The sequence below is a fragment of the Ascaphus truei genome, chromosome 21 (assembly GCF_040206685.1).
Source record: "Ascaphus truei isolate aAscTru1 chromosome 21, aAscTru1.hap1, whole genome shotgun sequence".
In the NCBI taxonomy this organism is placed as follows: domain Eukaryota; kingdom Metazoa; phylum Chordata; class Amphibia; order Anura; family Ascaphidae; genus Ascaphus; species Ascaphus truei.
In genome coordinates this window covers 7,068,855-7,091,917 of record NC_134503.1, presented here as the reverse complement: position 1 = coordinate 7,091,917, position 23,063 = coordinate 7,068,855, and the positions used below count along the sequence as shown (strand labels likewise).

At 49.2% G+C, this 23,063-nt stretch overlaps 2 protein-coding genes and 1 long non-coding RNA gene across 6 annotated transcripts in view; 2 read left to right on the top strand and 1 right to left on the bottom strand.

The window, feature by feature from the left end:
• The window catches only part of LOC142472073 (histo-blood group ABO system transferase-like), a 44,739-nt gene extending 40,724 nt beyond the window's left edge, over nucleotides 1-4,015 (top strand). Inside the window, exons 5-7 of the mRNA XM_075578793.1 lie at nucleotides 1,146-1,181; nucleotides 1,910-2,044; nucleotides 2,958-4,015. Coding sequence (XP_075434908.1) covers nucleotides 1,146-1,181; nucleotides 1,910-2,044; nucleotides 2,958-3,642 — 856 coding nt within the window. The 3' untranslated portion in view covers nucleotides 3,643-4,015. The remainder of the gene's footprint in view (nucleotides 1-1,145; nucleotides 1,182-1,909; nucleotides 2,045-2,957) is intronic.
• Nucleotides 1-23,063, top strand: part of LOC142472072 (histo-blood group ABO system transferase-like) — a 178,775-nt gene that overhangs the window by 101,885 nt on the left and 53,827 nt on the right. The gene's annotated exons all lie outside the window — the stretch shown is intronic.
• LOC142472078 (uncharacterized) overlaps nucleotides 1-23,063 on the bottom strand; it is a 172,124-nt gene that overhangs the window by 127,284 nt on the left and 21,777 nt on the right. Inside the window, exon 2 of one of the 4 annotated variants that reach the window (XR_012789588.1) lies at nucleotides 9,845-10,063. The exons of 2 other annotated variants lie outside the window; for them this stretch is intronic. This is a non-coding gene — a long non-coding RNA (uncharacterized LOC142472078). Of the gene's footprint in view, nucleotides 1-1,717; nucleotides 1,854-9,844; nucleotides 10,064-23,063 lie in introns of those variants that run through there. One more of the 4 variants, XR_012789591.1, reaches the window with a different exon arrangement.

Genomic DNA, 23,063 nt, shown 5'->3' with positions numbered 1-23,063 from the left:
ACTGCTGCGGCCGAGAACGGGCAAATGCTCGAATAAACTCGGCCGCAGCAGTACATAGAAATTTCAGAGTGTATAGCTGAGCGTTGTTTTGCAGGGTGACATTTCGGTCCAGCGTTTCCCCAGTCTGAGATTGACTTGACGCACTAGGTCTATTATTGTGGAACAAGTCTGTGGAAGGGCGACACAAGCCAGTTCGTCCTTGAGTTAATCTCTTAATCCACGTTGAAAACTGTAATTTGTGCACTGTCGGTCCAATCAGTCTCTGCCATCAAAGTCTTGAATTTGAATATGTACAATGCTAAATCACTTAAGTCTTGTTGAAGTTCAAGAAGAGAATATTCTGCAGTCTGGCTAGAAACACTGCAGTCGAAAACTTTCTAAAATTCAGCTTTAAAGCCAGTACAACTCCCCAGCAGGGGACAGTTCTGAGAGAGCAGTGGTGTAGCCCACATAAGTGCATCCCCGACAGGTTACTGAGGACAAATCCAATTTGAGCTTTATCATCTAAAAACAAGCAATAACAAAAATGAAAATGTCTTTCACATTCGTTAAAGAAAACCTCAAATTTGTCCGGCTTTCAACCAAAGCGTTCAGACATAGGTAAAGTCAGGGATTAAATAACGGGGTAAGTCATCACCACCTGAGCCATCTGTCTCTTTAAGATGATTACGGTATCCTGTAGCACAGCTTTCTCCACCTGGAACATGGTGACTTCACCCTGCAGGAAGGAGACTTCACCCTGCAGGTTGGGGACTAAACCCAGTAGGTACTGCAGTGCATTGCGCAATACTTGTATCTCTGACATAGCTCTCCAGGTAGATAATTTATTTTTAATTTGGCAGCTAGAAGGAAACAGTCCCTATACTGTACATGTGTCCTGATAATTAGAAGTCAATAGTTAGAGTAACAGTTACTAATTGCAGCTCTCCACCCCCATGACTGGGCGCCTTCGAATCCCCCATTAGGACACTATTCTCCTTAGTTCTAATTATCTCTCCACATAAAGTATACAGTATTTGCTGTTATTTTATGTGGGAAAGTAAAAAAAAAATCAATATACTGCCAGAGTTATTAGATTTAGTTGTAATTTTCATTGAGGTCAAAGACAAAACAATATTCTAAACTCTTCTTTAATCTGTTTTCAGAATGTTGTATGAAAAGCCTGAGACCCTCAAACCACCGTGAGTTTATTTTTTTAAGTATATTTATCTTTGCTGGTCAGATTCATCAGTGCACAGTTTAATGTATAATTTACAGTCTTAAGGGGATAGCAAATGACAGGGAGTTGCTCAGGGAAGCATTTTGGATATTTAAACTATGAGATAAATATCATAGGTAAGAAGCCAAAGTGATGTGATTTAAGTAAAGGGTCCGGGGCGGATTACCCTATTGGGTGATCGAGGTTGCCCTGGTGGGGGGCTGTTGGCTGGTGCTGTAGCTCCCTTGCGGCGGTTGGCGGGTCCCCAGCTCCCCATGCAGCAGTCACTGCAATATGAAGTTGGGTCCAACTTCTGCCCGACCAGAGGAGGGAGCTGCGGGGTCCCCGGACCGGCACAGGACCAGACGCAGACCTCCTCACCCCAAGCAGGTAAGAGTGTGTGTGTTAAGGGAAAAGAGTATGGGGAGCCTGAATTCAGAGGCCCTACGCTCTTCTCCACAACAATTAAACTGATGGCCGGTGGTGGGTAAGAGTGTGGGGCCTCTGTAAGTGCCTTACCTGTTCGGGAGCAGTATCTCTACCGGCACCGTCGCGTTGGCATGGCAACCAGATGCTACATGGTGACGTCTTGCCATGACGAAGTGACGTCACATTGCAATGTGATGCGAGTGCTGGTTCTTCTGCTATTTTGCACAGGATAGAGAGTGAGACAATGTTACTGATGTGACTATTTCCTATTCCTCATTATAGGAGATCTGATGTGCTGATAATGACTCCCTGGTTTGCTCCAATTGTTTGGGATGGCACCTTTAACATTGATATACTGAATGAACAGTTCCACCAGAGAGGTGTCCGCATTGGTCTTACAGTGTTTGCTATTAAAAAGTAAGTTACAAGAATTGTGACCTTTTAATAAGGGTGTTGTAAGGGATGCCCGTAGAGGTAATGGCTGGAGACTTGCGTTTGGAAAAATAAACGTAGGCTTTTATGTAGGTGAAGTTTAAGAAACAAAAAAAACACATGGCTTTTCTTCATCCAAAGTTCAGCAGTACAATATGTAGCTTTCTCTCAGCCAAAGTTCACAATGAAACAGAGCAATAACTGGAGATAACATAGCAACAGACCACAGACCCTGTGTCTCTCTGCAGTCCAGGAACAGCAATACTGGACTGCAGGCTTCAAGTCAGGTGGCTCGTTTGGTTGGCTGCCCAAACAGTTCTATCCCTTTGCTAAAAGGGTTGACCCTGTTACAGGCTTATATTGGTAAATGGAGGTGTCTATTGTTTCTGTATCAGCTGTACTTTCAATGTCTTTTCTTTTAATGAAGGCTGTAATATGTACATTACTTACTATATTGTTTATGTTTGGGGGATCGGTACCCCCTTATCACAGGTGTTTTTAAAATTGTAATTTGTCTTACACAGCATTATGGGATGCCACACACTGCTACAAAATCATTATACTAATTGTATCATAGTATAAAACTCCATCTGTGCAGGACATATCCAGCACATGGCATAACAACATATGTGTGGTTCTAAGGAAGATAACAAACGCAACAAGAAAGACGCCACTGTAGTTAGGTTAAGATGATAATTTATCATTTCACCAGATCGTCTAAAGAGTATTCCCCCAAAGTAATGGTATTTATTTATCTCACAATACTGTTGCTGTTTTGAAATCTTGAACCCAGAAGTGATTTATTTGGAAGAACATCTGTTCCACATTCTTCCTTTTGTTCACAACCCTATTTTTTAGCCAAAAGACAGCGAAATATGCCTTTTTGTTTGTTTTTCAGGTACACGGTGTTTGTCAAAACTTTTCTTGAAACAGCGGAAAAGTTCTTCATGGTTGGGCACAAAGTAAACTACTATGTGTTCACTGATCGAGCCAGTGAAATTCCCAACATCACCCTCAGTGAGGGGAGACACTTGGTTGTTCTAGACGTCCCTAGCTACAAAAGGTGGCAGGAGGTCACCATGAGACGCATGGAAATCATTCGTAACTACTCTCGTGAACTGTTCATCAACGAAGTAGACTATTTAGTCTGTGTGGATGTAGACATGAGGTTCAATGATCATGTTGGAGTGGAGAGTTTAAGCAATGTATTTGGTACTCTACATCCTGGCTATTTTGGTGCATCACGCCAATATTTTACCTATGAGCGCAGGAGTCAGTCTCAAGCCTGCATTCCTTCTGATGAGGGAGACTTTTATTATGCTGGGGGTTATTTTGGTGGCACAGTAGAAGAGGTCTTCAAATTGACTAACCACTGTCATCAAGCCATTATGACAGACAAAGAAAACAATATAGAAGCTATTTGGCACGATGAGAGCCATTTAAACAAATATTTTCTATATCACAAACCAACCAAAATCCTGTCTCCTGAGTATCTATGGGCCGATTATGGTGGATCACCAGCTGCTGTGAAGAGAAGGAGGTTTATTGCTATTCCAAAGGACTCACAAATCAGGAATAAATGAGGAGTCAAACAGTTTAATAGATCTTAGGATTGTTATTACTCAAATGACCAAGCTTCATCTTTTTCAGGATCCAACCACTGTCTATCAAAATCAGGGAAATGGATATTTAACATATTAAACTTAATGGGACATGGCACGGGCACAGTGGACCTTATGGTTATATTTTAAAACATTGGGGAATACTGGGAAACATAATAATTGAGATCTCTAGTTTACAATATTTTTTTTATTTTTGACTATTTAAATTACTGCACACAATTCTATATTGGGTGAAAATTAGTGTAAAAGCGCTAGTTATACTTTTGTGTTAATTTTTTGTGCCTGTGATTGGAGTGCGCACATATATGCAATATTTATACAATAAAATTAATTTAAACAATTAAATTGTCCAATTCTACTTCAGTCCATATACTGCCTAAAAAATCTGGCTGGTTTTCTTGGGAAACCAGAATATAGGAAACTTGGAGCAAACAAACTTTTATGGCGCTTGGACAGTTAACGCTCAGTGAAATCAGAGTCGTCCAGGTGAGTATCTTTTGAAGTTCAGCTCTGCTGTTGGGAATTCCTCAATGCTTAATGCAGTGCTGTTGTGATATAGTTTGAGTAGCCTGAATGACAGGAAATGAGAAAACAACAGCTTCTGGGAGAAAAAAACAGGGCACCAATACGAAATGCTAGAAAACAGGTAGGTTTATTCAAGGAACCAGTAGCAACATGTCACCAAAAAGTGGTCCTGTGAATAAACCTACCTGTTTTTCAGCATTTTGTATTGGTGCCTCGTTTTTTTTCTACTAGGAGCTGTTGCTCTCTTCTTTCCTGTCATTCAGGCTTCTCATACTCTAGCATCGTTCCGGAGCAAGCATGCCCACGGAGTCCGGACGGATCAGGTGCAGTGAGTACAAGCATTTGCTGTTGCAGACATCTTTCAATTACCGGCTTATTCAACCTCTCTTGCTAGGAGGTTTGGAATGCTCCTTTGTTTATATCTGGCTTGGAGGCATCACTGTTGTTGATCTGTGGAGGGAGTGGTTGGTCGGGTTGACTTGGTTCCTCAGTGGGGCCGTGTCCTGGCCTCTCTTCCCCTTCCATTACCCCCCTCCCCTCTCATAGCGTGTGTTTCCCGTCGTTTATCTGCACATTTACACTGAACTTTTTTATTTATATATCACTAGCTGATATAGCCGGCGTTGCCCGGGATTGCAGGGGCGGGGTGTGTGAAGGACGGGGTGGGAAGGGGGGGTGCGTGAAGGGCGGGGTGGGGGGCGAAGGGCGGGGAGGGGGTGGGGGGCAAAAAGTGGGGAGGGGGGCAAAGGGTGAGGAGGGGGTGGGGGCAAAGGGTGAGGAGGGGGTGGGGGGCAAAGGACGGGGAGTTGGGGGGCAAAGGCAGGGAGGGTGTGTGAGGCAAAGGGTGGGGAGGGGGTGGGGGGCAAAGGGTGGGGAGGGTGTGGGGTAAAGGACGGGTAGGGGGTGGGGGGCAAGGGGCGGGGAGGGGGTGGGGGGCAAGGGGCGGGGAGGGGGTGGGGGGCAAAGGGCGGGGAAGGGGTGGGGGGCAAAGGGTGGGGAGGGGGCAGGGGGCAAAGGGCGGAGAGGGGGTGGGGGGCAAAGGGCAGGGGGCAAAGGGCGGGGAGGGGGTGGGGGCAAAGGGCGGGGGTGGGGGGCAAAGGGTGGGGAGGGGGTGGGGGGCAAAGGGCGGGGAGGGGGTGGGGGGCAAAGGGCGGGGAGGGGGTGGGTGGCAAAGGGCGGGGAGGGGGGCAAAGGCGGGGAGGGGGCAAAGGGCGAGGAGGGGGTGGGGGGCAAAGGGCGGGGTGGGGAGCAAAGGGCGGGGTGGGGGGCAAAGGGCAGGGGTGAGGGGTTAAAGGGTGGGGGTCAAAGAGCAGGGAGAGGGTGGGGGGCAAAGGGCGGGGAGGGGGGCAAAGGGCGGGGAGGGGGGCAAAGGGCGGGGAGTGGGTGGGGGGCAAAGGGCGGGAGGGGGAGGGGGGCAAAGGGCAGGGGTGGGGGTTAAAGGGCGGGGGTGGGGGGCAAAGGGCAGGGAGAGGGTGGGGGGCAAAGGGCAGGGAGAGGGTGGGGGGCAAAGGGCGGGGAGAGGGTGGGGGGCAAAGGGCGGGGAGGGGGGCAAAGGGCGGGGAGGGGGTGGGGGGCAAAGGGCGGGGAGGGGGTGGGGGGCAAAGGGTGGGGAGGGGGCAGGGGGCAAAGGGCGGAGAGGGGGTGGGGGGCAAAGGGCAGGGGGCAAAGGGCGGGGAGGGGGTGGGGGCAAAGGGCGGGGGTGGGGGGCAAAGGGTGGGGAGGGGGTGGGGGGCAAAGGGCGGGGAGGGGGTGGGGGGCAAAGGGCAGGGAGGGGGTGGGTGGCAAAGGGCGGGGAGGGGGGCAAAGGCGGGGAGGGGGCAAAGGGCGAGGAGGGGGTGGGGGGCAAAGGGCGGGGTGGGGAGCAAAGGGCGGGGTGGGGGGCAAAGGGCAGGGGTGAGGGGTTAAAGGGTGGGGGTCAAAGAGCAGGGAGAGGGTGGGGGGCAAAGGGCGGGGAGGGGGGCAAAGGGCGGGGAGGGGGCAAAGGGCGGGGAGGGGGTGGGGGAAAAGGGCGGGGAGGGGGTGGGGGGCAAAGGGCGGGGGTGGGGGGCAAAGGGCAGGGAGAGGGTGGGGGGCAAAGGGCAGGGAGAGGGTGGGGGGCAAAGGGCGGGGAGAGGGTGGGGGGCAAAGGGCGGGGAGGTGGTGGGGGGCAAAGGGCGGGGGGTGGGGGGCAAAGGGCGGGGGATGGGGGGCAAAGGGCGGGGGGTGGGGGGCAAAGGGCGGGGGGTGGGGGGGCAAAGGGCGAGGAGGGGGTGGGGGGAAAAGGGCGAGGAAGGGGTGGGGGGCAAAGGGCGAGGAGGGGGTGGGGGCAAAGGGCAGGGTGGGGGTCAAAGGGCAGGGGTGAGGGGTTAAAGGGTGGGGGTGGGGGTCAAAGAGCGGGGAGAGGGTGGGGGGCAAAGGGCAGGGAGGGGGGCAAAGGGCGGGGAGGGGGTGGGGGGCAAATGGCGGGGAGGGGGTGGGGGGCAAATGGCGGGGAGGGGGGCAAAGGGCGGGGAGGGGGTGGGGGGCAAAGGGTGGGGAGGGGGTGGGGGGCAAAGGGCGGGGAGTGGGTGAGGGGCAAAGGGCGGGGAGGGGGAGGGGGCAAAGGGCAGGGGTGGGGGGTTAAAGGGTGGGGGTGGGGGTTAAAGGGTGGGGGTGGGGGGCAAAGGGCAGTGAGAGGATGGGGGGCAAAGGGCGGGGAGAGGGTGGGGGGCAAAGGGAGGGGAGGTGGTGGGGGGCAAAGGGCGGGGAGGGGGTGGGGGGCAAAGGGCGGGGGGTGGGGGGCAAAGGGCGGGGGGTGGGGGCAAAGGGCGGGGGGTGGGGGGGCAAAGGGCGGGGGGTGGGGGGGTGAAGGGAAGGGGGTGGGGGGGTGAAGGGCAGGGGGTGGGGGGTGAAGGGCAGGGGGTGGGGGGGTGAAGGGCAGGGGTGGGGGTGAAGGGCAGGGGGTGAAGGGCAGGGGGTGGGGGGGTGAAGGGTGGGGGGTGAAGGGAAGGGGGTGGGGGGGTGAAGGGAAGGGGGTGGGGGGGTGAAGGGAAGGGGGTGGGGGGTGAAGGGAAGGGGGTGGGGGGGTGAAGGGAAGGGGGTGGGGGGTGAAGGGAAGGGGGTGGGGGGGTGAAGGGAAGGGGGTGGGGGGTGAAGGGAAGGGGGTGGGGGGGGTGAAGGGAAGGGGGTGGGGGGTGTAGGTCAGGGGGTGGAGGGGGTGAAGGGCAGGGTGTGGGGGGGTGAAGGGCAGGGGGTGGGGGGGTGAAGGGCAGGGAGTGGGGGGGGGTGAAGGGCAGGGGGTGGGGGGTGAAGGGCAGGGGGTGGGGGATGTGAAGGGCAGGGGGTGGGGTGTGTGAAGGTCAGGGGTAGGGGGGCTAAAAGGGCAGGGGTAGGGGGGGTGAAGGGCAGGGGTAAGGGGGGGCAGGGGTAGGTGAAGGGCAGGGGTAGGGGAGGGGTGAAGGGCAAGGGTAGGGGTGGGTGAAGGGCAGGGGTAGGGGAGGGGTGAAGGGCAGGAGTGGGGGAGGTGGAGGGCAGGGGTAGGGGGGGTGAAGGGCAGGGGTAGGGGGGGTGAAGGGCAGGGGTAGGGGGTGGTGAAGGGCAGGGGTAGAGGGGTGAAGGGCAGGGTAGGGGTGAAGGACAGGGGTAGGGGGGTGAAGGGCAGGGGTAAAGGGGGTGAAGGGCAGGGGTAGGGGGGGTGAAGGGCAGGGGTAGGGGGGTGAAAGGCTGGGGTAGGGGTGAAAGTGAGGCACAAAATTGCTGGCAGGAGTAAAATGTCCCTCTCCACACACACACACGACGGGAGTGAGAGGTGGTGGAGAGTGGGACTGGCGCAGATCCGAGGAGGCTGCTTGGCCCCCCAGCAGCCGGGGAGGTAGCGCCGGGGAGGTAAGGGAGCGCCGGGGAGGTAAGGGAGCGCCGGGGAGGTAGCGCTGGGGAGGTAAGGGAGTGCTGGGGAGGTAAGAGAGCGCCGGGGAGGTAAGGGAGCGCCGGGGAGGTAAGGGAGCGCCGGGGAGGTAGCGCTGGGGAGGTAAGGGAGCGCTGGGGAGGTAAGAGAGCGCCGGGGAGGTAAGGGAGCGCCGGGGAGGTAAGGGAGCGCCGGGGAGGTAGCGCTGGGGAGGTAAGGGAGCGCTGGGGAGGTAAGAGAGCGCCGGGGAGGTAAGAGAGCGCCGGGGAGGTAAGGGAGCGCCGGGGAGGTAAGGGAGCACCGGGGAGGTAGCGCTGGGGAGGTAAGGGAGCGCTGGGGAGGTAAGGGAGCGCTGGGGAGGTAAGAGAGCGCCGGGGAGGTAAGGGAGCGCCGGGGAGGTAAGGGAGCGCCGGGGAGGTAAGGGAGCGTTGGTGGCTGGGGTAGGAGGGCCGCGCCGCGCTTCCCCTCCGTCCGGGAGCCGGTGCAGGGCGGCGCACGTGACAGGGGGGGCCAGAGGGGTGTGTGTGTGTGTGTGTATGTATGTGTGTGTGTTTGACCTTTGGCCCGTCACACCGCCTCAGGCTAATGAGAGGTGTGCAGGGGCGGGCGGGCCAAGGGAGCCATCTCATTGGCCTGAGGCGGAGTGACGGGCCAAAGGTCCAATGTGATTGCCCCTAGGGACAGGACAGACAGACAGGCATACGACGGTTTGAGAAATATATAAATAGATTCATCAGAGGTACACATTCATATCTGATATATAAAGGAATTATTTCATCCTGCACCTGAGACTTTACCCACCAGGACTCTGAGTTATATTGCCATTGGCATACATTGTTCTATATCACATCAAGACTGCATCAACTGTGGAGCACTAGTTTGGGACTCATTGTTCCATGATTCCTCTACCGTCGAGGATATATGCAATTAGAGACAAGAAAAAGATAGTCCACTATAACAGGGGACTTATCCCTGTTCACAAATGTGCCTCTGATCCAGCAGTGTGGTGGTTAACTGCTGGTAGGCAATTAACTAACACCACCTGCCTGATTCAGATGGCTTAGAAAAGCCTGTCTTGTGAGACAGGAAGTGGAACTCCTTAGCTCACGTGTGAGCTGAACAAGGAAACAGAGCAGAGGTTCTTGAGTCTCCCAGTAGAGACTGACCAAGAGAACACAGATCTCTGGAGCTGACAAATAAGACTTCTAAACCTGGATGCTGATGATCCGAAGAAAAGGCAGCAACCCTGGAAACAGATAAGACTTTATTTTCCATTGACTGTTGTCTATATATATATATATATATATATATATATATATATATATAACTTGGGCTGATGAATAGCCTGGGTAGCCACCCAGTTAAAAGGGGCTGAAATAGAAAGATACATATATGCCAAAGTGGAGCAAGTTTTATTTGGCTCACTATTTCGCTTATATTGTTTTTTTGCTGTGTTTTAAGCGACAGGCACAATAAAGCCTTGTTATGATTTCACCTTACAACTGTCTCCATTGTGTACCTCTGCACATGTCCTCCTACAGCCACAATAGTACATTATCCTTTATAATCAGTACTTTTCATCACTGATGATACATTGGATATACATATCCTCATGTGAGCCCAAAAGTATGATCATAAAATTATTTTAATAATATTCCGCATAAAAATCCATATAAAACATGTGAATGTGACCAGACAAAATATAAAAAAACAAAACAATTTGTGATGGCTGGATGTTCTTCATCCATCGATATTTAAAATTGGAATTCTACTTACTAGAAGTAGCTGGGATATTCGCCTAGTAGAAGTCCCGTTGTATTGCGGCTCCACGGCTGGTTTGATGATAGTGTTGAGGACGCGCTGAATCAGCTGCTCGGCTCTGGTCTTTCTATTACCATTCTATATGGTAAATGTATGGTGAGGAGGGACTTTGATGCAAGCACCGAAAGAATAACAGTGGTTTGGACTGCTACCAAATATTTTTCATGATCTCACCTACACACATAACAATAGAGGATAATAAATAGAAAAGTATCTGTTACTGATATTTTTTGAAACCCTGTGAAATGGGGTCGTCTACAAACCTCACTAGTAATCCTAAAGAGGTATACGAGGTCACGGTACACCATAAGGACTTTTGAATCACAGCTGCATTCAATCTGAACCCCTTCAGTGTATATCTGCATTGCCCCAAAGGCGGACGCCTCATGGGGTTCCCCAAGAGCTGCTCCCCTCTGAACAGAACCAGCGTTGTAAGGGTTAACATTTGCTTTTACTATGTGGAACGTCAACCCCACCCACTGGAATGTTAATGAGCCAAGAGGACAAAGGACTTTGAATTCACTGCTGCATTCAATCTGAACCCTTCAGTGTACATCTGCGTCGCCCAAAGGTGAACAGCCTTTGTCGCCACCGAAGGGCAGCCAAAGGGTGTGAGCCATTTGCGGATGTTAAAACGTCTCCATTTCAATATGAAACTCACCAGCCCTTTTATAACCTGTACCCAATTTTTCAACTCGATCTGTCCATAAAATCCCTGTGAATTGTCTGTATAACCTCTGTTCTTTTAATGTAACCATGTATTGTTATAACTCTGTGCCCAGGACATACTTGAAAACGAGAGGTAACTCTCAATGTATTACTTCCTGGTAAAACATTTGTATAAATAAGTATGAAAACATCCACATGTCCCCTTACAGTACCTATTTTTATATTATTTTTTCAATTAGTGATGCAGGTACTTTGACTATACTCATTTTTAAAACAAATGTAGATCTAATTACACCACTTATCTTAAATTATGAGGTAATAATTACAGTCATATTGTCTAATGAAATCGGCTCTAGAAAAATGCTCTTCCGAGCTTCATATTCCAGTAGGCTGATAAGTTGGAGAGCAGGTACAGAATGAACACCAAGAGTGCTTTATATAACTAAGGGGTGTAGTTACAGCTGGAGTTTGGATGTTGTCTGTGGCGCACACATATAAATGATATGTAATGTTAAAGTTCAAGTACGCGCCACTTGTGCGTAAACTTTTCAGTCTGCGCCCCCTGCCTGCTCTCCCTCCCTGCTCGCACCCCCCCCCCACCTTGGCTCCGGCGTCACATGACACCACGGGGTCATGTGACATTGCCATGGCAATGCGACGTCACGTGACCCCGCTGTGTCATTTGATGCCGGGTTGCCATGGCAACGCGCCGCCCAAAGCCAAGGTAAAGGAATTTACAGAGGCCTCGCGCGGTCCCCCAGCATTTAATTTAAATGCCTTTGGGGTGCGCCGGGCCCCTGTAACTGCCGCACCCCTCCCCCCCCCGGAAAATCTCCCGACCCCCCGGCACCCTAGTTTGCGCACCCATGGTGTAAAGGACAAATGCAAGTGGGCACAAAGAATTGTTCATGAGTTCATATAGTTACATAGTTACATAGTAGATGAGGATGAAAAAAGATATACAGTACATCCATCAAGTTCAACCTATGTTAAATTTAGATGACAGATATTTTATCCTTTATTTGTAGTTACAGCAACAATTTTGGGGCGGCAGACTTTGGGGGCAGCATGCACGAACGACACTTGCTGCCCACACATGCATGGTTGACAAGCACCGATCGTGCAAGTGCATGAGCTGCCAGCAAGGGCTGATCGTGCACAAGCGGCCGGCAAGTGCCGATCGTGCATGCGTGGTCGACAACGTGACATCTGTCACGCCTGTATGCCCGCAGACCTGGCCAGTCCCCAGTACTGAGGTGGGAAGGGTATTACCACGCACCCACAGCAGTGAGGGCGTGCCTGGAGTGTGGTATTGCGTGCCGGGCCTGTAGAGAGATGGTTAGTAATACTTGCAACGCCTTTGGGGTTCAGAGTAAGAGTAGTGGTGTCCGTGCGCCAGAGTCCAGGGGTATAGAGATCAGAATCGTAATGTTTGTAAGCCAAAGTCCAGGGATCACGGAAGTCAGCAAGGTCGTGTCCGTAAGCAGGGTTCAAGGGCAATAGCGAGCAGAGTAATCCAGTACGAGCAGAAGTCAAGCCAGGGAAATCCAGGAGTAAGCAGGAGCAGGAACAAAGCTGGAACACTTTGAGAAAGCGCGAAAGGTGCGTCAGGTGACCACACGGCGTGACGTCACCTCACAGGATGGAAGCTACCCACAGGCGTGTGAGCGTGTCTGCGAGTCCAGCCGCGGAAGTTTGATCATCGCTGTCCTGCTGCCGTGTCCTCGCGTCCTCCTTTTCATCTCCCCATACCCTAGGGCTGTGTGGAGTTACTGATAGCACTTACCATACCAAGCTAAGTGTACTATCCTCTTATTTTGCCATATATACACTGCGGGTTGATATGCTAGGCAGGGCTATTACTGCCTCCTAGTAGTGTTTCACTGGCAAACGCTGTTTCATGCGATCTGGCAGTACTGTGGGCGCCTGACATTTACATGTGATGTCATAGCGCTTTCACCACAGTAACGGCAACTTGGTAGATAGTGTTGATTTTAAGAGTCTCGGTGATTGCAACTGTTTGACTGTGCTATTGCTGCTAACGGAGACATGTATGTGTATAATATATACAGTGAGACAATGTTATAACTTTCACTGTGACACCATGAACATGACCTCCATTTGTCAAGACCAGCGTTAGCTTGTTTCCAGATGCGATACTAGTTTATACAGCTGCCACGATACTCTTACCCATCAGTGTTATTTAAGGAGTCCATAAGCTATTTCTGTGTTGCATGACACTGTACTTCAGAGGCTATAACTGGATACGGTCATTGAACCGTGCCTCAGGGCATTTAATATGCACATTTGGTGCATGCCCTCCACAGGAATACACATCTACACGCTAGGAATTTTCCTCATCAGCAGCATGTTTACTATTAAATATTGTTCTGTGTGCGGTAGCATGTTCATTTAGTACACTATTCTATTTATGTTGATGTTGTGATTTTCACGCTGTTTAATTTTGATCTGCATCATCACATGGCATTGGACATTTATACTACTTAGGTCTTTTGACTTGGACCTCCCTTAATGCCAAGGCTGTTAATTCCTTCAGATTCAGTGTCAGCAGCCTTAATCATACAAAGACTGTTGACTTTTACTGTAAGTTAAAAGGGCATCCGTACCAAGGCTGAGCACCTTGTTCTGAAGGCACCTGTGATTAATTGCCGTCACATTTCGGAAGAGTGTGATTTGATGTAGTGTACTTTTTACTATCTCCCGTTTATAATTATTAGGGAAGATAATTTGGTCAGTCATAGGGGCTGGCCCTGGATTTTTTTGTACCATGCCCCTCTATACAAGTACTGTTTTATCACTGTATTTTGATTAAAAGGTTTTTATTTAATCAACCATATCATACTCATCGATCGAACAGAGTGCATTCAAGGAGGAAGCTTTTGTTTGTTTGTTTGCATCTACCCTTGTCCTCTTTTGCACCTGTTTCTGATCTCACTACTTATTCATATGTTATTTATTGTACTATTGCTGATGTGGGAGCTTCCCTGTCCCCTTTCCCTTTCCCCCTCTCCTTCCCCTCCCTGGTTTCTAACACAGAGGAGAGCCAAGCATAGGACTGCACACACAGAGGTAACAAAGAATTATGCAGAGCAATGAGAGAAAGGACAGACAGGGGTTATAAAGGAGGGAACACCAATAGGAGAGCGAGGAGGAGCAGAGGGTGAAGTAGGAGACAGCAGGGATAGGTGAGGAGGAGAAGAGGAGGAGACAGGTGAGCCAGTGAGGGAGATAGCCTGCAGGGCATGAGAGGAGAAGCCAGGAGTCTGAGAGAGCCTACAAGAGGAGCGTGTGCGCGCGCCCTCTGTAAGGTTAGAGTGCGCGCGCACAGGCTGCGTCACGAGGCGCGCGGAGTACCCGCTGAGGATGGGAGGCAAACAGAGGGAGAAGCCACCGGAGGTAAGGGGACTGGAGCAGGGACCAAGGGGGGCCGTGAGCAGGGGACACCGCAGCAGGGAACGGGAGACCAAGCGGGGTGCGCGTGTCCTGCGGGGAGTGCGCGCTGACGCCTGGATGACGTCAGAGGCTGCCGCAGAGGGACAGCTGTGAGCAGAAGAAGGGAGAATAGCAGGGGAAGGCAGGGAAGGAACAGAAGAGGTAGGCAATAGCGGGGCGTCAGGCACACATGGAGGGGAAGGAATCCCCTGAACCGTCACAGTATCCCCCCCCTTGAGGATCGATCTCCGAGCGATCCAGCCACGGTTTCTGGGGACATTTTAGATGAAATTGCTGGAGAAGTTTGGGAGCATGGATGTGACGTACCGGAAACCATGAACACTCCTCCGGGCCATACCCCTTCCAGTGGACGAGGAACTGGAGCTTGTTTTTTGACCAGCGAGAGTCGATAAGAGAGTGAACCTCGTACTTTTGTTGTCCTAGCATGGACACTGGGTTGGGTTTACGGGAAGGATCCTGGAAGTATGAGCTCTGGACAAAAGGCTTGAGTAGGGATACATAAAATACAGGAGGGATCCTCATGGTGGGGGGTAGTGCTAGGCAGTAGGCGACTGGGTTGATTTTTTCTGTAATCTTGAACGGACCCAGAAATCTTGGCGACTGTTTGGGAGATGGAGATTTAAGTCTAATGTTCTTCGAGGACAACCACACTCTGTCACCAAGCTTAAATGAAGGACCTGGTTGTTGACGACGATCTGCTTTAGTTTTTTGTCTAGAGACGGCAGATTGTAGGGACTTAAGGATCCTTTTCCAAGAATTCTGCAGGGTCGTAACATGGTAGTCTGCTGCGGGGACACCAGAAGGGGGGGAGGAGAGGGGAAGACTGCTAGGGTGAAAACCGAAATTAATGAAAAAAGGAGACTCTTGAGTAGACTCATAAGAGAGTTGATAGCAAATTCGGCCCATGGTAACAGGTCCACCCAGTTGTCTTGTGACTCCGATACGAAACATCTGAGATATTGCTGTAGGGTTTGAGTCATCCTTTCAGTCTGACCATTCGTCTGATGATGGTATCCGGAAGAAAAAAAGAAGGGAAATTCCGAGTCTCTGGGAAAACGCCCGCCAGAACTTATAGATGAATTGAGACCCTCTGTCAGAGACAATTGAAATGGGAACGCCATGTAATCTGAAAATTTCCTTGGAAAAAATATCCGCCAAAGTAGCAGAATTAGGAAGACCCTTGAGGGGAATAAAATGTGAGTGTTTAGAAAATCTGTCTACTACAACAAGAATGGTGTTCATTCCTTTGGAATTGGGAAGTTCGACAATGAAATCCATAGATATGTGTTTCCAGGGTTGCTCCGGGATGGGAAGAGGCATGAGAAGGCCAAAAGGTTTGTGATGGGGCGTCTTACTCTGGGCACATACCTACAAGCACTAGTGAAATCAAAAATGTCTTTGTTCATCTTAGGCCACCAAAATGTCCGTTTAATAAGGTCTGCTGTCCTCTTGAAGCCTGGATGACCGGCAGATCGAGAAGAATGTCCCCAAAGTAAAATCTTGTGGCGAAACCGTGGAGCTGCGTTCAAGCGTCCCTCTGGTACCCTGAACCTGCTGGGAATGCGAGTTTCATCCAACACATCAAAATTATTGGCAGAGATTATGCACTTGGGAGGAAGAATTGGTTCTGTGGCTTCATTAGATTCATTTTCTGTGGCGAACTGGTGAGAGAGAGCGTCCGCTTTGATATTTTTGGTACCAGGAATGTACGAAATGGTATAGTTAAAACGGGAGAAAAAAAAGAGACCGACGAGCCTGATGAGATCCCAACCGTCGGGCCCCCTCGATATACAGCAAATGTTTGTGGTCAGTGAGGATGGCAACAGGTTCCCAAGTCGTGGGATCGGCGCCTTTTTTGGTCAAGGCGGTGATGGGAAGAGCAATAGCAGAATTTTTTATGATGAATTTCCTGTAATAATTGTCAAAGCCGAGAAAACGCTGCACGGCCTTGAGAGAATTAGGCAGCGGCCAGTCGAGGACAGACTTCAATTTATCTGGGTCCATAGAGAAACCTTGGTTAAAGATAATGTAGCCCAGGAAGGCAGTAGAAGTCTGGTGGAACAAACATTTCTCCATCTTGGCGTATAGGCAGTTAGTACGGAGCCTAGACAGCACCAGTTTGGTATGGTGAATGTGTTCATCTAAGTTTTTCGAAAAAATTAGAATGTCATCCAGGTATACAATGACAAATGTTCATAACACATCCCGGAAGATGTCGTTCATGAACTCTTGAAAGACGGCAGGAGCATTGCATAAACCAAAGGGCATTACTAGATACTCATAATGTCCAGATCGCGTATTAAATGCGGTTTTCCATTCGTCCCCCTCCCTTATGCGAATGAGATTATAGGCCCCTCCTAAATCGAGCTTGGAGAAAATAGAGGCCCCCTGAAGAAGATCGAACAGTTCAGAGATTAAGGGAAGGGGGTACCGATTCTTTACCGTGATCTTATTGAGTCCGCGAAAGTCAATACATGGCCTAAGTGATCCATCCTTCTTCTTCACGAAGAAGAAGCCTGTCCCAGCAGGGGAGGTTGAATTGCGGATGAATCCCTTCTCCAAATTTTCTTGTATGTAGGACGTCATGGCCTCAGTTTCAGGAACGGACAAAGGATACGATTTCAACTTTGGAAGGATGGTCCCAGGAATCAAATCGATAGGACAATCATATGGACGATAGGGAGGTAGAACCTCAGCTTGTACCTTGTTGAACACATCCAGGAACTCATGATACACGGACGGCAGAATCGATAGATTGGAAGGAACGGAATCCAGGCCGGCAAGCACTGCAACAGGAGGAGCCATGGGAGCAGACTCAGCGGGAGAAGGCCATTGGATAGGCAGGGTGCCGGTCCAATCAATGCGCGGATTGTGGAGTTGAAGCCAAGGCAATCCTAAAATAAGTTGAACAGTAGGAGAATGGAAGATATCGAAAACTATTACCTCTTTATGACCATCTGCCAAGGTCAGCGTGAGAGGAATGGACTCCCAGATGATAAATGCTGGCTGGAGCGGGCGACCGTCGATGGTCTCGAGACCAATAGGTGCTTTTCTTTTAACCATAGGAATTTGGTTCTCGGAGGCGAAGGTTTGATCCAGGAAGTTACCGCCAGATCCAGAGTCAATGAAAGCTTTTACCTCCAGTAGGTGGTCAGGGCCCTCCAGCATAGCAGGAAACATAAACTTTTTTGGGAGATCTTCAGGGAGAGAGGGGCAAGAAGAGACCGTACCCAGTAGAAGCCCCTCTACCTTTACTGGGTGTTCCCGTTTCCCGGCTTCAGGGGACAGTTCTGGAGGCGATGTTCCGAAGAACCACAGTAGAGTCCCTTCTGACGGCGTCGCATTCTCTCCGCGGCCCGAAGTAGTTGGCTACCGATTTGAGAACAGTGTCTCTCGTGCCGTCGTTCCTGGGTACGCTGGTCCATACGTACACTGAGAGTAATCAACTCCTCCAGGGAAGAAGGCCGGGCATGAGTAGCAAGATCATCCTTCAAGGTGTCAGAGAGACCGTGCCAGTATGCGGCGGCGAGTGCCTCATCATTCCATTGAGTATCCGCGGCGAGGGTACGGAACTCGATCGCGTACTTGGCAGCAGATCTTCGGGCCTGTGAAATGTGGAAGAGAGAGAATGCGGCTGTCTCGCGCCGTGCAGGAGTATCAAATACTTGCTGAAATTCTCGCCTAAATTTAGGATAATCTTGGGTTAATTCGCTCTTATGTTCCCAGAGGGGAGAAGCCCAAGCGAGGGCGTCACCGGTGAGCAAGGCGTAGATGTAAGCCACCTTAGAACGGCCGGTAGGAAACTTAGAGGGGGACATTTCGAATTGCACCTCGCATTGGTTTAGGAATCTGCGGCAAGCGAGGGGTCCCCATCGTAGCGATTAGGCGGTGGAATACGGGGTCCAGAGTTAGCATAAGTCATAGCAACTGGGGGTGCTGGAGCCATTGGCGTATCCTGAAGGGAGAGGTTAGCAAGTTGCTGGGAGACTGTGGTCAGCTGATTGCTCACAAATTGTAAGTGTTCAAGAGAAACACCTGTACCCACCTCAGGGGGGTCTGCATTTGTTGGGCTCTGCATAATGTCACGCCTGTATGCCCGCAGACCTGGCCAGTCCCCAGTACTGAGGTGGGAAGGGTATTACCACGCACCCACAGCAGTGAGGGCGTGCCTGGAGTGTGGTATGGCGTTGCCGGGCCTGTAGAGAGATGGTTAGTAATACTTGCAATGCCTTTGGGGTTCAGAGTAAGAGTAGTGGTGTCCGTGCGCCAGAGTCCAGGGGTATAGAGATCAGAATCGTAATGTTCGTAAGCCAAAGTGCAGGGATCACAGAAGTCAGCAAGGTTGTGTCCGTAAGCAGGGTTCAAGGGCAACAGAGAGCAGAGTAATCCAGTACGAGCAGAGGTCAAGCGAGGGAAATCCAGGGGTAAGCAGGAGCAGGAACAGAGGCTGGAAAACACAGGAGAGCCAAGCATAGGACTGCACACACAGAGGTAACAAGAGCTATGCAGAGCAATGAGAGAAAGGACAGACAGGGGTTATAAAGGAAGGAACACCAATAGGAGAGAGAGGAGGAGCAGAGGGTGAAGTGGGAGACAGCAGGGATAGGTGAGGAGGAGAAGAGGAGGAGACAGGTGAGCCAGTGAGGGAGACAGCCTGCAGGGCATGAGAGGAAGAGCCAGGAGTCTGAGAGAGCCTACAAGAGGATTGTAAGGTTAGAGTGCGCGCACACAGGCTGCGTCACGCCGCGCCGCGGGAGCACCCGCCGAGGATAGGAGGCAAACAGAGGGAGAAGCCACCGGAGGTAAGGGGACTGGAGCCGGGACCGAGGGGGGCCGTGAGCAGGGGACACCGCAGCAGGGAACGGGAGACCGAGTGGGTGCGCGTGTCCTGCGGGGAGCGCGCGCTGACGCCGGGATGACGTCAGAGGCTGCCACAGAGGGACAGCTGTGGGCAGAGGAAGGGAGAATAGCAGGGGAAGGCAGGGAAGGAACAGAAGAGGTAGGCAATAGCGGGGCGTCAGGGACACATGGAGGGGAAGGAATCCCCTGAACCGTCACAACATCACACGGCACCATGTTGCCATGTAAACGGGACGGTGCGATGCTGGAGGAGCAGGGCGGCACCAGGTAAGTGCCTAAGGGCGGCATTTGTTTAAATCCGACACTGGTTTTCCCACTTTCAAATTTCAGGTTTCCTGGTCCGAGTTCTGCCCCAGCCCTGGCTCACAACTGCCTTAGATTACCAACATGTCTGGTTTCCTTTCTCATCAGTCTGACTGCAGCCACTGGCAACAGGAGTCAGAGAATGTCTTCTCTGTTTATACTGACAAATTGAATACTAAGTAGGGTACCCCCGCATCAGCTAATTGTGATATATATGTGGCGCTGCTCCCTGGGTAGAATTATAGATATAGACTATGTGAGAGAAAGTAACCCAGTATGAGCACTCACCCAGCATGTAGTGTCTCTAACCTATTCCAACTCAAATCGAAGTCAATTCGAAGTAATGGGGTAGATGTAATATCCACTTGCCCTAATATCGAGCAATAAGAGTAGAGGAGGCTAGTAACCGCTGACACTGTGGAGGTCCCAATAGGGCGGGCTCTCAGATCCTGTAGCAGAATGTGGTGCTCAATGTTTACTAATATACCCTTGCCTGGTCTGTCACAATATCCTCAGCGGACCAGTACACTATATAGGTTCATATACTCATGAAGCTATTATAGCTGTTCCGAAAAACAAACCTCAGTGTTTAGACATTTGGAACTTATTTGTGTTTAATTCTTGTTTTAACACCCATTATTTTACATGGATATTGGTTAATATATATATACTGTATATATATATATATTTTTTTTAATATACTCATAAATCATCCACAGTCATAGTAGGTAGGCAGAGCACAGTCCAATGACATCCAGAGCAGGATTGAAAAACATAAGAAAAAATCCCAGGCAACAGATCAATTTATTAGCAAGCTAATGCCATAACAAGGGCTTCACGAACGCACAATATATATATATATATATATATATATATAGATATATAATATATATATATATATATATATATATATATATATATATATATATATATATGTATATTTTTGCACCATCAGTTGCGGTTGTCAAGTGGACATCGCTAGGTGCATACCCATTTCAGTTATCTACAACACTCATTTGTGGACATCGCATGAGTATCTGGACATTTATTACCACATTCATATATGTATACAAACCATATTGAACTATCTGAGCACCACATCCTACTGTTGCATCATAAATCATCCAGTAGGTGGGAGAATGCCCATACTGGGGTTCTTTCTCTCACGTAGTCTATACTGCCACATTCAATGCTCAAACCACTACCCATTGTTTTAGGTCCTTGATAAGATTTACAGAAAAACAATCAAGACTGTGATGGGATAGCAGCAGTCTAGAAAACTATATACAATTTACCTAATGCTACGATGTTTACAAATGAATTTACGTCCCACACATACTATTGTGGATGACACTTTTTTTAAGGCTTAGGAGGCAACTCTCTCCAAATGCTCTATAAAACTTATGACATTGGTAGTTCACTGTTGCAGGGTACATGCAACCACACACGTGGGTTCTCTTGATAAGGCTTCTTTATTGAGCCTTAAAAACATACAGCACACAAAACAAAATAGCTTCTCTTCAGCAGACAAAAACAAAATAGCTTCTCTTCAGCATAGAAAGCAAGGCAGCTTCTCTTCAGCATGCAGGACACAGGCAGTTCATCACACATGTACTTTGAAAAACAGACCTTATAGCAGTAATCTCTTCAGTATTTCAGTCCTGTCTCCTGACCAGCTAGCCTGCATGTGTGTACAGCCTGGGGGTTTTAAAACACCTTGATTATGCAGCTGGGGTCAGACTAATTAAGCAGCCCTTCTCAACTGAAACTTAACCTCGACACTGCTGCACTGCAAGAAGAAAGGTGATGATGAGTAGCACAGCCACGGTATTCCAACTCCCAGTGGGACCGGAGGATATAGAACAAAAGTGAACACTCCAATGTTGCAACAGGTCAGGTTTATTGCAGGATGGTGCAGCAACAGGACAACACGAACGCATCTACGCGTTTCGTGCACTAGGCCCTTTATCAAGGTGACAAATAAATACATGGCTGCATGATTTATACTCACCCGAGTTGTATCTCGCGCTGCCGGGTGTGACGTCATCATCCCGCGTCGCAACGGGTCGCGGTGACGCGGCGTACACAACCATTGGCTCGGCAAGTCAGGTGGTATGCTAATGCTAGCTGACTATCTCTTTTTTCGAAAACAAACTTTATTAACAACTTAAACAAACACACGGCGAAATAAAAAACATGTTAAAAACACAATAAAATACTGTTATAGCAGCGAACTGGCACAGGCGATGTCAGTATGACAGCTTAATCATCTAAGGGGCAGGCTAAAGATCCTGATGATATACTTTTAGTGCTTTCCAAAGCCCCTATTGGGAATGTTGGTAAACTATTGTGATTGTAAAGTATACACTGACATATGCCTGTGCGAGTGATAGTTGTGAATTTGTAATTCGTGAAAAGAACATATTCACAGATCAGAACAGTACAAAGAAAATAAATATACAAATATATAGTTCTATGAATACTGAGTCCTATCTATTCAGTGCAATTGATGTTTTTTTAGTAACATATATATACAAGGAACTGTTGTGAAATGACCCTTCATCTGGTGGTAATTAATATAATTAAATGTGATCCTGGAAATGAATGTACAAATTACACAAAATACAGATATATATGATATAACAGATAATGTGATAATCATACAGTATAAGTGTACTTGTTGTCAGAGGGGCATGAACAATGATTGGGAAAGCAGACAATAAATTAAATACAATTTGTATATGTAAATAACACTAATGTGTATTGTTAATGATAATCAATGATTGAGTACAGGCATACCCCGCTTTAAGTACACTCACTTTAAGTACACTCACGAGTAAGTACATATCGCCCAATAGGCAAACGCCAGCTCACGCATGCGCCTGTCATCACATCCTGAACCGCAATACCGGCTCCCTACCTGTACCGAAGCTGTGCGCAAGCGGGGAGACTATAGAGCCTGTTACAAATGCGTTATTTACATCAGTTATGCACGTATATAACGAATGCAGTACAGTACATGCATCGATAAGTGGGAAAAGGTAGTGCTTCACTTTAAGTACATTTTCGCTTTACATACATGCTCCGGTCCCATTGCGTACGTCAATGCGGGGTATGCATGTATACAGTAAATCCGTATTTATTTGTATTGATGTATGTGTAGAGGAATAATTATATAAGTATATAGAAAAAATATAAAAATTAATAATAGTAAATTTAATTTGTTAATGAATAAATTAATATTTATTAAAAAAATCATTTCAACAAAAATATTTTAAACTATTTTAGAAAATGACTTATATCCCAATCAATGTTCATGCCAAAAGGTTCTCTGGTTCTTAGAGTGAATATCCAATAGGATTCACGTCTGTCTAACATCTTTACTCTATCTCCACCTCTAGGGGACATAGGGATGTGTTCAATACCTTGGACCGAAAGTAGATTAACATTACCATGGGGACAATTTGAGAAATGTTTTGGTATGCACAGGCACAGGATGCTATGCACAGGCATATGTCAGTGTATACTTTACAATCACAATAGTTTACCAACATTCCCAATAGGGGCTTTGGAAAGCACTAAAAGTATATCATCAGGATCTTTAGCCTGCCCCTTAGATGATTAAGCTATCATACTGACATCGCCTGTGCCAGTTCGCTGCTGTAACAGTATTTTATTGTGTTTTTAACATGTTTTTTATTTCGCCGTGTGTTTGTTTAAGTTGTTAATAAAGTTTGTTTTAGAAAAAAGAGATAGTCAGCTAGCATTAGCATACCACCTGACTTGCCGAGCCAATGGTTGTGTACGCCGCGTCACCGCGACCCGTTGCGACGCGGGATGATGACGTCACACCCGGCAGCGCGAGATA